At 54.9% G+C, this 12,540-nt stretch overlaps 2 protein-coding genes across 2 annotated transcripts; both read left to right on the top strand.

The window, feature by feature from the left end:
• Positions 1 to 321: 321 nt before the first annotated feature.
• LOC103190996 (metal transporter CNNM3) lies at positions 322 to 6,796 on the top strand. The gene is made up of 8 exons (XM_042344416.1): positions 322 to 1,810; positions 2,979 to 3,145; positions 3,780 to 3,882; positions 3,983 to 4,152; positions 4,671 to 4,767; positions 5,212 to 5,348; positions 5,693 to 5,828; positions 6,426 to 6,796. The coding sequence occupies exons 1-8, from the start codon at positions 322 to 324 to the stop codon at positions 6,440 to 6,442; spliced, it is 2,316 nt and encodes a 771-aa protein (XP_042200350.1). The 3' UTR covers positions 6,443 to 6,796.
• A 1,447-nt stretch (positions 6,797 to 8,243) lies between these two features.
• On the top strand, positions 8,244 to 9,554 carry LOC103190997 (profilin-2-like). The gene is made up of 2 exons (XM_042344479.1): positions 8,244 to 8,430; positions 9,176 to 9,554. The coding sequence occupies exons 1-2, from the start codon at positions 8,296 to 8,298 to the stop codon at positions 9,458 to 9,460; spliced, it is 420 nt and encodes a 139-aa protein (XP_042200413.1). The 5' UTR covers positions 8,244 to 8,295; the 3' UTR covers positions 9,461 to 9,554.
• Positions 9,555 to 12,540: the final 2,986 nt, after the last annotated feature.

Below are 12,540 nucleotides of genomic sequence, written 5' to 3'. Positions count from 1 at the left end.
TGTAACACTCCCTGTATATCACTCTCTGTATAACACTCTGTATATCACTCTCTCTGTGTAACACTCCCTGTATATCACTCTGTATATCATTCTCTCTGTGTATAACACTCTCTGTATATCACTCTCTCTGTATGTACCTCGAACACTGGTTCCTCTCGTGCTATTGGTTGACCTTCTTCCCTCGCCTCAACCTACCTTGGAGTGCCGTGTGATTGGTCGGGGCGGGGGGCATCGGCCGGCTGTGATTGGCTGGCCCCGCCCATTTAGGGGCGTGGCGCGGCGGCGAGGAGTTTGGTTGCGCGGGCGGCCGGGAAACCAAAGATGGCGGCGGCTGCGGGGAGGCGGGAAGCGGCCCGCAGCCCGGGGCTGGCGCTGCGGGGCGCCGCCGGGCTCTGCGCGCTGCTGGCCGGCGTGGCGTCCGCCCGGGAGCCGGGGCCCGACGGGGTGCAGGTGCTGGGGGTCAGCCTGGACAGCAGTAACCGCAGCAGCGCCTACATGTGGGCGGGGGAGATCCGCGCGCGACCCGGGGCCGACTTTCTCCTCAGGGTGTTCGGCCTCGGGCTGGCGGCGGCCCCGTGGCCCTGGCTCGCCTGGAGCCGGGGCCTGGCGTGCGGCGACAACGATACCATCCTGGGGGGAGCAACGGGGGGGGAGCCGCCGCTGAGGCTGGAGCGGCCGCGGGAGAGCGGGGAGCACTGGGCGCTGGTGGCCGTCCGGGTGGCGCCGACTCTCGGCGGCAGCTTCTACCTGTGCGGCCGGTCTGACGCCAGCGGCTGGGCCTCTCCGTCGGGCGGCGACACCCGCCTCGTCCTCCTGGAGGCGGGGGAGGAGGAGGAGGAGGAGGAGCCTGACGAGGTCCCGGCGCCGCCGGCCTGGGCTCCGCTCTGGGCTCAGCTCGCGCTGATGGCGGCGCTGCTCGGCGCGTCGTGCGTCATGACGTTGCTGCGACGCGGCGCGCTCTGGCTCGAGCCCCTGGAGCTGCGGCTGGTGCGCACGCGCGGCGGCTCGGAGCGGGAGCGGCGGCGGGCGGCCGCGCTGGAGTCGCTGCGCGCGCGCGGCGGGGTCGGGGGCGGGGGCGGGGCGGGCGGCGTCGTCGGCGTCGGCTGCGGCGGCGGCAACCTGGTGCTGTGCGCGCTGCTGCTGGGCAGCGTGCTGACGAACGCGGCGCTGTGCGCGGTGACGCAGGCGGCGTGCGGCGCGCCGGCCGCCGGCGCCCTGGCCTGCGCCGCGCTGGTCTGGCCGCTGGGGGAGCTGCTGCCGCGCGGCCTGTGCTGCCGCTACGGCTTCGCGCTGGCCTCCTCGGCCGCCGGCCTGTGGCTGACCCGCCTGCTGGTGGCGCTGGCCTCGCCGCTGGCCCTGCCCGCCGCCCTGGCCCTCGACCTGGGCCTGCGCCAGGACCTCAGCGCCTGCTTCATCCGCCGGCGGATCCTGGAGCAGCTGCTGCGCCGGAGCCCCGGGGGCGGGGGCGGCGGCGGGGAGGGCCTGGGGCCCCGCCGGCTGGGCCCGGGCAGCGCCAAGGCGGCCGAGGACGTCATGACGCCGCTGGCGGACTGCGTCATGCTGAGCTCGGAGGCGGTGCTGGACTTCGTGACGCTGTCGCGGGTCCTGCAGAGCGGCCACGCCCGCATCCCGGTGTTCGAGGGCGCCGAGCCCTCGCACACGGTCGACGTGGTCCACGCCCGCGACCTGGCCCGGGTGGACCCCGAGGACCGGGCCCCGCTCAGCGCCATCACCCGCTTCTACGGGCGGCCGCTGCACTTCGTCTTCAACGACACGCGGCTGGACGCGGTGCTGGAGGAGTTCCGGCGAGGTGAGGAGTCAAGTACCCCGGCGACGCGCGCCGGCGCCCCCCTGCGGTCGCCGTGGCGTAGCGGTTAGCGCGCCCGCTTGGGAACCCCGGGACGGCGGGTTCGATTCCCCCCCCTTTCCCTCCACTTTTCAACGATGATTATAATAATAATGATGATTGTTATCATTATAATAATTCTAATAATAATAATTCTAATAATCGTCATCATCACAATAATCGCTGCATTTTAATGAGGCGCCTTTGCGTTGGGTCGTGGCCCGCGCAGCACACAGTCACTACACTTGGCGGCGCCGCCCCCGCGAAGCGCTTCCAGACGTCTCAGAGCGTCGGAGTTTATTATTACTTATTAATTATTGCCATTGTCGTTATCGCGTCTTCGAGACGTCTGTCGTCCCGGCGAATGGATTTGTTCCGCCGGTGGGGGAGCGATCGACACATTTGTGACCGTAGTAATAATAATAATATTAACAATAATGGAAATGTAACGGCGTCGTAATAACTGTCAAAAAGAAAACCGATGGCGGAGCTGCGGTTGTTATTTGTCTTCACGTAGTTATCGCGTTATTGTTCGCGCTGTTAATTTAAAAGAAATATAACCACCACCACAATGATGACAGTAATAATATTAGTAGTAATAATAATAATACTCCTGGCCTTTGACCCCGGTCGCCTTGTCGCGCCGTCGCGACGTCTCGAAGCGCTTCACGAGCCGCAAAAGTGTAGTGTAGTGACTGCGCGTTTGGTGGGCGACGTCCCCCACAAACAGCCGTGGACTGAGCGGCCAAATTATTTCTATTTCTTAAAGGGATCGTTAGCCCCGGAAAGTGATCGGCCGATCGACTAACAGCCGGGTTCCTAATTACTGCCGAGTAAACAACAGCGACAACTTGTACATACATATATATATATATATACATTTACATACATGGCGCCCTGCGCGCGGGTTAGTGTCCCGGAGGCGTGTGGAGTAAAGAAATGTACCTAAACGTTTCGTCCTACCCGCTCGCGAGAGGGCAGCGCGATCACCACTACCCCCACAGGACTCCGCGCTACGAGTCAACGCGGAGGTTTCGGGGGATCTGTGGGGCTGTTCAGTCCCACCGAGGATCGCTCGCTCGCTCGCTCGAGGCTGGTAACGCCCGCCTCTCGTCTTCCTCCCGCTTCCAAGGCAAGTCCCGCATGGCGATGGTGCAGAGAGTGAACAACGAGGGCGACGGAGACCCTTTCTACGAGGTGTTGGGTTTGGTGACGCTGGGCGATGTCATAGAGGAGATCATCAAGTCGGAGATCCTCGAGGAGTCAGACACCTGTAAGTCCCCCCAGCGTCGCGGAAAGGTGTGTAATTATTATATCAATATATCGCTTTAACAGTATCTCTCGTCAAGCGCTTCGAGACGCCTCGACGACGTGATAGGCTGCTCTATCAAATGCACGGGTTGTTGTTGTTGTTGTTAAACGCCTGCTGGGAGAGTTTGCGTTTAAGCTGTGACTGACGGGAGGAAGCGCGGGTGGATGGAAGAGTGTCACGTCCTCGGTTTGTCTCGAGATCGTGGTTTCCAACCGTGCCTTTGAGTCGCCTTTCCATCCCCCCCCCCCCCCCCCCCTTGCCTTGCCCTCCACCCCTCTAGATTCAACACCCCACACCCCCCCCACCACCCCCACCCCCACACCCCCATCTCAGTTGCAAACCCTTCACTGTCCAGCGTATTGGGACGTCCTCCCGACGTGAAAGGCGCTATGTAAACGTGTGTGTGTCTCTCTCTCGGTTTGCGTAGGTGTGTATGTCTGTGTGTGTGGGAGCACGCGTGTGTGTGTGTGTGTGTGCGCGACCGGAAAAAGACTGAGCAAGAGGAGGACATGAGTAATGAGAGAGAGAAGAGCTACTCCCCACGCCTCTCTCTCCCTCGTGCCTCTCTTACACTCGCCCCTCTCTCTCTCTCTCTCTGCTCCTCTCTGCACCCCGATCCAGCACAGGAAAGAGGACCTCACGCACTTCAAGATCTCCGACAACGACGCAAAAATCAAGATCTCCCCACAGCTTCTCTTGGCCACTCAGCGCTTCTTATCAAAAGGTACGGCGGGCGGGGGGGGTTTGGTGTGGGGGGCAGTGTTTGAGTGGGTGGGGAGGGGGGTTGGTTAATCACTGCCATCATAACCCCCCACCCTTTGCAGAGGTGGAGCTGTTCAGCCCGGCCCGGGTGTCGGAGCGGGTTCTCCTGCAGCTCCTGCGGATGCCCAGCGTGACCCAGGAGGTCAGGTTCGATGAGAACGACAAGTGGGCTCCGCAGCACTACCTGTACCAGCGCAATCAACACGTCAACTACTTCATCCTGGTGCTACAGGTGAGCAACGCCACTGGGCGCCATCGCACGCACACGCACACGCGCACACACGCACACACGCCACCCCCAGGGGGCGCCGTTTCCTCTTCGTACCCGCGCTCCCTGTGCACAGCTCTGCGTGGAGCTCCAGGCCATCCAGACATCCCCTGCTCCTTATTATCATAATTAATATAATAATAATTAATAGTAATGACACTTGCATTTGGTGTATGTTACTAACACAACAACAACAACAACAAGATTCCATTTATGGAGCGCCTTTCACGTCGGGAGGACGTCCCAAGGCACAGTGTGTGTGTGTGTGTGGGCGGAGGGGGCAGTGCGTGGGCGGAGGGGCAGTGCGTGGGCGGAGGGGGCAGTGCGTGGGCGGAGGGGGCAGTGCGTGGGCGGAGGGGGCAGTGCGTGGGCGGAGGGGGCAGTGCGTGGGCGGAGGGGGCAGTGCGTGGGCGGAGGGGGCAGTGCGTGGGCGGAGGGGGCAGTGTATTTGTAGGGTATAACGGGGTGTGTGTTACTCACAGGGCCGTGTGGAGGTGGAGATTGGAAAGGAGGGACTGAAGTTTGAAAACGGAGCCTTCACTTACTACGGTGTCTCAGCTCTGGCTGCTCCCTCCTCGGGTACCGTCTGTCTGTCTGTCAGTCTGTCTGTCTGTCTGTCAGCCATCGCCTTCCTCTTTGACCGTTGCCTACAGTCACCTCTCCCTCCCTTTAGCTCAGTGTTGTGCTCCGCGAGTGTGGGGGGTGGGGTGGGGAGGGGGTGTTGGGGCTGTGTAGTGCAAGTAGTTGTTGGTCAGTGTACGGTACACTAACCTGAGGAGTCTGATACCTTTGGGGTAATAATAATCCCTGCATTTAACACAGCCCCTTATTAGGTCTTCCAGACGTCTCAAAGCGCTTCACAGGATACACTGTCAAGTGTAGTGACAGTGTATTTTGTGGGTGAAAGGCGGCAGCGACGCCCCCACAAACAGCGGTGGATTGAGCGACCGGATTAGTATTTTGTTAGCATCGAACGAGCGGCCCGGAGATATCTTAACCTGACGCGGCGCTGTTTCTCCGCAGTTCCTTCGTCGCCGGCCGCTAACAGGAAGTGGAGCTGCCGTGATCCGTTTCCCAGGGAGCAGGCGGGGAGCGGGGAACCCATCACCTACTGCCCCGACTACACCGTCAGGGCTCTCAGCGAGCTGCAGATCGTCAAGGTGAGAGCGACGGGAATCGCTGGCGTTCGAGGGCAACCGTGTGCTCGCGTTTCACCCACAAAACGCACAGTCGCTACACTGGACGGTGTGTCCCGCGGAGCGCTTGGAGACGTCTCTTAAGGCGCGATGAGGCGCCGGGTCAAACGGCAGGACTGTTATTGTTAACAGCAGCACGTTCTCTGTTCCTTCTCCAGAGAAAATTCTCTTCCTCTCTCTGTCTCTGAGTGCCCTCTCCCCCTCTCTCTCTCTCTCTCTCTCTTCTCTCTCCTCGCTCCCTATTTTTCCCTCCCCTCTCTCTCTCGCTCCCTCTCTCACTCCCCCTCTCCCTCTCTCTCTCTGCCCAGGTCACCCAGATGCAGTATTTGAACGCGATTATGGCCTCGAGGACACACGGCTCATCCCCATCGCCCGACACCTTTGAGCTCAAGGTGATGCCGTGCAGCCGGACCACGAGACTGAGCGATCAGAACGCCTCACAGGGTAAGTGTCCATGTGCGACTGGCATCCGGATAGACAGTGGGACGCGCGTGTGTGGGTGTAGTCAGCGTTGTGAGGTGTGTTTGGTCAGTGCTCTTTGTGTTTATGTGTGTGTGTGTGTGTGTGCAGTGAGTGCGTGTGTGGTACAGTGTTGTGAGTGTAGTCAGCGTTTGTGAGAGTGTGTGTGTGTGTGTCAGTATGTGTGTGGTCAGTGTTTGTGTGTGTGTGGTCAGTGCTGCAAGTGTGTGTGTGTGTGTAGGCTGTGTATGTGAGTTGTGTGTGTGTGTGGGTGTGTGTGTGAGGTGTGTGTGTGAAGTGTGTGTGTGTGAAGGCTGTGTGTGTGAGTTGTGTGTGTGGTGTGGTGTGTGTGGTGTGGTGGTGTGAGGTGTGTGTGTAGGCTGTGTGTGTGAGTTGTGTGTGGGTGTGTGTAGGCTGTGTGTGTGAGTAAATATAAAGAGAAATAATCATAATGTGTGCTGTTTGCTGCCCTCACACTGATGAGAGATGTCAGTAATTCCCCATCACTCTGCCTCACTCTCTCTCCCACTCTCTCTCTCTCCCTTCCCCCCACTCTCTCTCTCTCTCTCTCTCTCTCTGTAGCTGCTGCCCCAAACTGACCTGAACGACGGGAAACCAAAAGCCTCGATTTTTAAAACGTCTGTTGTTGCTGAGAGCTGTGACGGAGACCGTTACTGAGCTGAAACGGTGGTGAGACCAAGTGGGAGCTCAATCCCCACGTTTACCCTCGGAGCAGATCCGCACCCCCTCCTCCCCTCCCCCTCCCCATAGCCCCCGCTCCCCCCGTCTCTCTGCCACCAACGTCAACTAATCCCCGTGGAAAACAAGTGTCTGCGGAGTGCGGGCTGTGGGGAACAGGAGTTTCCGGAAGGGCAAACATTTCCCTTATTTTTCTAGTTAGGAAGACTGGAGATGATAATAATATTATTAATAATAATAATAATCCTTGCATTTGATACAGCTCCTTCTCACGTCCTTGAGGCGTCTCAAAGCGCTTCGCGGATTAGACCGTAAAGCGCAGTGACTGTGTTTCGTGGGCGGGTGAGACGCGGCAGCGATGAACTTGAGATGAGACGAACGTAACGTGCGATTCTTACCTCCTAACGCATAGCCTTTGTGTCATCAGAGTTCCCCTTCCCTGTCAGGGGTTTAGATTTGGTCCTGAATGCAAAATAACAGCTGCGGATTTAACCTTTTAATGAATCGTTTGATTCACAAAGGTCTGTAGGGCTCGTCAAGGCTTTGAGTAGGGGGTGTCATCGTCTCTGATTCAGGTGATTCTATCCCTTGGGTTGCATCGACCATTGATGCAGTATTTTGATTGTCCAGCCTGACGGAATATGAGAGTCATTTTATAAACATAATTCTCGATCCCTTGTCTAGCCAAAGATTCCCAATAATAATAATAATAATAATTATAATAATCCTTGCATTGGATACAGCGCCTTATCACGTCTTCGAGACGTCTCAAACCGCCTCACAGGACACACTGTAAAGCGAATTGACTGTATATTTTGTGGGCGAAATGCCAAATGTAGAAGCCGAGAGAAATCTACAAGTGCCATTGAATCAAATCAGCCATTTCCAGTGTTTTATACCCTCTCTGGTTTGGGCTCCAATGTTGTTTGCAATCGGCGGCTTAGTTCTGATGAGCCGAGTTCTGATCTGTTTGCGAATGTGTGAGAGATATCTTAATTTCAAATGAAATCGTGTAGTGTCGTTTGTATGTACGTTTATACCGTAATATCTCAGAGAGATTTTTATTAAAGAGTAAGTGGTGAGTGTTCGTTGTACTGTGTTCTGCCATTATAAGCAGTTGAAGCGTTAAGAGATTTGGATTGCAGGTCAGTTTAATAAATCTTTTTCTGCACCGGTTTTGCAACCTCGTTCCTCGTGGTCATGTTTTCCAATAGCCATTTGGGTACAAGACGTAAGAGTGTGTGTCAGTGTCTGTGCTGGGGGCTCGCTCCCCCACTCTGCTCTCGCCCCATTCCCTGCTCTCTCTCTCTCTCTCTCTCTCCGTCGTGTCTGTGCTGGGGGCTCGCTCCCCCACTGGAGCTCTCTGCTCTCGCCCCATTCCCTGCTCTCTCTCTCCCTCTCTCGCTCGCTCTCCCCATCGTACCTGCGCTGGCGCTCGCTCCCCCACCTTGCGCCTGACATGGCGCCTTACCGCGCCGTTGAGACGTCTCAAAAGCGCTTCACAGGATACAACCGTAAAGTGTCGTGACCGTGACAGTCTGTGGGCGAAACGCGGCAGCCAATTGCGCCCGGGAGGGTCCCCATCCCCCCCCACCGCCCCCCCACGCAAACAGCTTGAAGAGATTGAGGCGACTGACTGTTTGTGACGGCATAATAATGGCACAGTGAGCCTCGGTGGTGATGTCACGGAGTTTGGGGGTGAATCGAGTTGTCTTGCTCTGTGCAGCCACCCGAGGAGCCCGTGGAGGACAGGATGTTGGGTTGGGAGGATTATGTGACCAGTTTGCTGGCAGATGGACTGTGTCAGGACGCCGCCGTCTTTGCCTCCTCCTGTCCGAGGCTGCTGGCTGCCAAGGAAGAAGGTCTATTGGAGCAAATGAGCCCGAAGGTTTCAACGTTCCTCGCAGTTGTCCCTCTCTCACCTGATCACCACCTCCCCCACCCCCCACCCCCCCCCAACCCCACCCACTCCACCACTCGCTGCTTTCCCCTCGACTGGATCCAGCCCCACGTATGTCCCTCGTGCTCTCCGTTCCATCGGACACCGCCCACACTTTCAGCCACTACGTCTCGAAGCTCTGCAACTCTTCCCCCCCCCCCCCCCACCACCCCAATCCCCCCACCTACGCCACCCAAATCTTCCTTCTTCAAGTCACTCCCTCCCTCCCTCCCGGCTTGGCATCGTGCTCCACCACTGTCAAGCGCTCTGGAACTCTACCCTGCGTGGGGTAGGGGGGCGCGGGTGCTGTATAAGTCATTGCTTTTGAAGCCCTCGTTCCTCCCCACCTCTATGATCTGCTAACTCCATATAGACCTGTCCTCTCCCTCCGCTCAGCGGGCTCCGGCCTGCTTCACGTCCCCCGCCCGGCCCTCCCCACCATCAGAAGCCGAGCCTTCAGCCTCTGGAACTCCATCTCACTGTCCCTCCGCCTCACTCCCCTCCCTTGCCTCCTTCGAAGCCCGTCTCAAGACCCTTCAACTGCACCTTCGGTCACCCTCCTAACCCCCGCCCTCCCCTCCCTCCATCCCCTCCTGATACCAACCCCCAGCTCGGGTCCAAAACCCTGACTGTCCTTGGGACGTCCTCCTGACATGAAAGGGCTCCGTGTAAATGTCATTTGTTGTCGTTGAAGGAAATCAGGATGATCCTGAGCTGCGATCGGAAAGGCTTCCTGGTCAGGGGGCTGACCATCAGCGGGAGGAAGTGCTACGTTATCCGGGATAACTTCTACATGGACGGGGATGACACCATGGATATCCGGATGAAGAGGCAGGAAGGTACACCATGCCTCAGCCTGGCCATCGCCAGGTCAAAGAAGGTGTTCATCATCATCATGGGGAAGCAAGGCATTCACGGAGGAACTCTCAATAAAAAGGCGTTTCAGATGGCCACTTACATCAGGAAGTCTGGCTGTTAGCTCGAACCTTTGTAACCCCCAGAACAAATTCCTACGGTATCTCTCTGTGGCTATATTTTCCTCCAGATTTCATAAACTATTTCATTTCTTGTAACTGTGCTTCCCCAGCGACTTATTTTGAGCCTCAGACCTTAGATTAATGATAGTAATAATAATAATAATCCTTGCATTTGGTATTGCGCCTGATCGGGTTCCGCAGAATATACTGTAAAGTGTGGTGACTGCATTTTGTGTGGGCGAAACGCGGCAGCTGACTGCGCACCGCAGCGTCCCCACAAACCCCCGTGGATCGAGTGAGCCAATTATTATTATTTTTAATTCATGAAAGGGATTGTTACCCCCGGAAAGCGATCCACCAATCTACTAATAACCGGGTTCCCACTTACTGCTTGGTAAACGGAGCTGCGTGGAATAAGGAAACTGGTCCAAGGTTTCGCCCTGGTCCGGGAATCGAACCCGGATCCTGTTGCTTGCGAGGCGAGTGCTCTCGCTGCAGGACACCGCCACATAACGCCCGCGAATGATACGAACCTCTCACCTTGCAGATAATCGGGCTGCGGTTCCTAATTAGAATTGTGAAAAGACAAATGATCGCAGCGCGAGCCGCAGCAACCGGACTGATTGCTACGGAAACCTCTTCTACGTAGTCGGCACTTTCAGGTAAAGTGACCATTACGGAGCGAAGTTCTTTGAACACAGATTGAAATGACGTGCGTTTCCCACTCCACCGCCTTTTAAACAAAGTTACATCATCATTTTTCGGTGGGGGGGGGTCACCCGGGCGTCTGAGACGCGCGGAAACCCATCACCGTTGCTGAAGAGTCTCCAAACCCAACTGGAAATCCCAGAGAGAGAGATTGTCGGAATGAAATGCTCTCTCTCTCTCTCTCTCTCTCACTCACTCTCTCTCTCTCTCTCCCTGGTTTACCTAATTACTAGATTTCACTTAAAATCTCCAAATGCCACCCTTACTTTTTCAACGGCTCCGAATTGAATCCGATTGACCCGCGGAGGAAAGACAAGAATTTCGCCTGAAAGCCACTGGGAAACTGATGGCATATTCTTGGAACGCAGCGTCGAGCAATAATAATCCTTGCAATAAGAATCCCGTCTTTACGTTGTGAGATTATATTGCGTCTCGCGCTTTCACGCTCCTGTTTACCTAATTCCAAAGAGTGACCAATTTTATTTGGGGAATGGTTGGCCGGGATACACCGGCAGAGAGAAACTCCTTTCTCTTCTCATGGCATCGTTAACGTCACCTGAGCACATCACCTAAGGAGGAGAGGACCAGGGACGGAGCCCTGAGGAACGCTGTACGTGATGGTGCGGAGGGCTGGAGGTGAAGCTGTTCAGCAGATACAAATTGGAGACGATGGAAAGGTAATGCCGATTAATATTAATCATAATCCTCGCATTTGATACGGCACCTTTATCATGTCATTCAGACGTCTCAAAGCGCTTCACGGGATCGATGCGCTGCAAAGTGCAGTGACTGTGTATTTTGCGGGCGGAACGCGGCAGCACAATTTGCGCACAGAAGTGTCCCAGCGAGCAGTCGTGAAGTGAGCGACCAATTTTACTGGGGGCGACTTGGCCAGGACATCATCGGGAGAGAGAGAGAGAGAGAGAGAAGCGGACAGAACCGGGAAGGTAGAGCTGAGATCAATGGAATGATTGTCACTCAACTTGACACCCTAACGATAGAGCTCTCACTAACAGTCTGTCTGTCTGTCTGTCTGTCTGTCTGTCTGTCTGTCTGTCTGTCTGTCTGTCTGTCTGTCTGTCTGTCGGTCTACAGTGGATAGAAGCAGCAAATCAGCCACATGACTGTACAGTTATTATAATTATTATGATAATAATAATAATAATAATTGGGCAAGTTTCCTTACTCCATGTGCCTCTATTTACCGAGCAGTAAGTGGTCGATTGGAAGGATCGCTTTTCCCGGGGTAACAATTCCTTTTTAAAAAATAATAATAATAATAAATTGGTCACTGCTCGTGGGACACTTCCGTGCGCGATTGGCTGCCGCGTTTTGCCCGCAAAATGCACACAGTCACTACGCTTGGCGGTACACGCCGCGAAGCGCTTTGAGCTGTCTTGAAGACCCGATAGGGCCCGGTATCAAACGCGAGGATTACGGTTATTATCGTAAGAATAATGATAACGACTATCTCTGCAGTTGATCGAAGCAACGTATCGCGTCGTCGAGAGGTCCGGGAGCTGCTGTTCCTCAGCTCAGGAGGTGCTGAAAGCATCTGAAAGCTCTATTGTGGGTGTTTTTCGGACCAGACCGAGAGCAAAGCCACATCCCAGTCTCTAACCACTTCAACGCCACTTGATTCTCTCCTCTCTCTCTCTCTCTCTCTCTCACTGCCAATCCGGCGGTTGAGGCTGTGAGCACAGGGAAGGTTTGGTTCGTGTGTGTTTACGGCTTCTTTGGGCAGAACACTTGAGGTCCCGCACACTGCGTGCGTGAATTTTATTGTATTTTGTGATTGTAATTTTATAATGTTGCGTTGCTATTACATTGCATCATTGGGAATGTTGTCGCATTTATCGTTGCATGATTATTATATTCTTAATGTCATTGTATTAGATTGTATTCTTAATATTAAGGCATTTTATTATTGTCACATTAGTAATATTATTGTAAAATAATAATCCTGGCAGTTGATATATCGTGTTGCTGAGATGTCTCAAAGCGCTTCACAGTATATATGTTATTTTATTGTATTTTATTAATATTATTGTATTTTATTTGGTTATTATTATTGTAATACTGGATTAATATTAATATAATTGTGCCTTAAGGACACTTGCGTAGGCGATTGGGTGGGCAAGGATCAGGATTAGACTGCAACTTGTCTTTGACCGGTCTCCGAATAATTCAAAAATATTAAATTAATAATAACTGAAGTTAATAGATTGAATTGAATTCGGAACTTGGTCGGTGGCTTCCTCTGCAAACGGTAACTTTAAAAAAAAAACACACAAATATACGGCGAAAACAAAGTCGGCCGAAGCAATTTCGCTTACGGTCTAATTGTCTCTTTGCTCGGGGACACTTGTTGTCT

This window comes from Callorhinchus milii, unplaced genomic scaffold (genome assembly GCF_018977255.1).
Source record: "Callorhinchus milii isolate IMCB2004 unplaced genomic scaffold, IMCB_Cmil_1.0 Scaffold28, whole genome shotgun sequence".
NCBI lineage: Eukaryota > Metazoa > Chordata > Chondrichthyes > Chimaeriformes > Callorhinchidae > Callorhinchus > Callorhinchus milii.
Note: the sequence above shows the minus strand (reverse complement) of the source record. Positions and strands in the feature narration are given on the sequence as shown.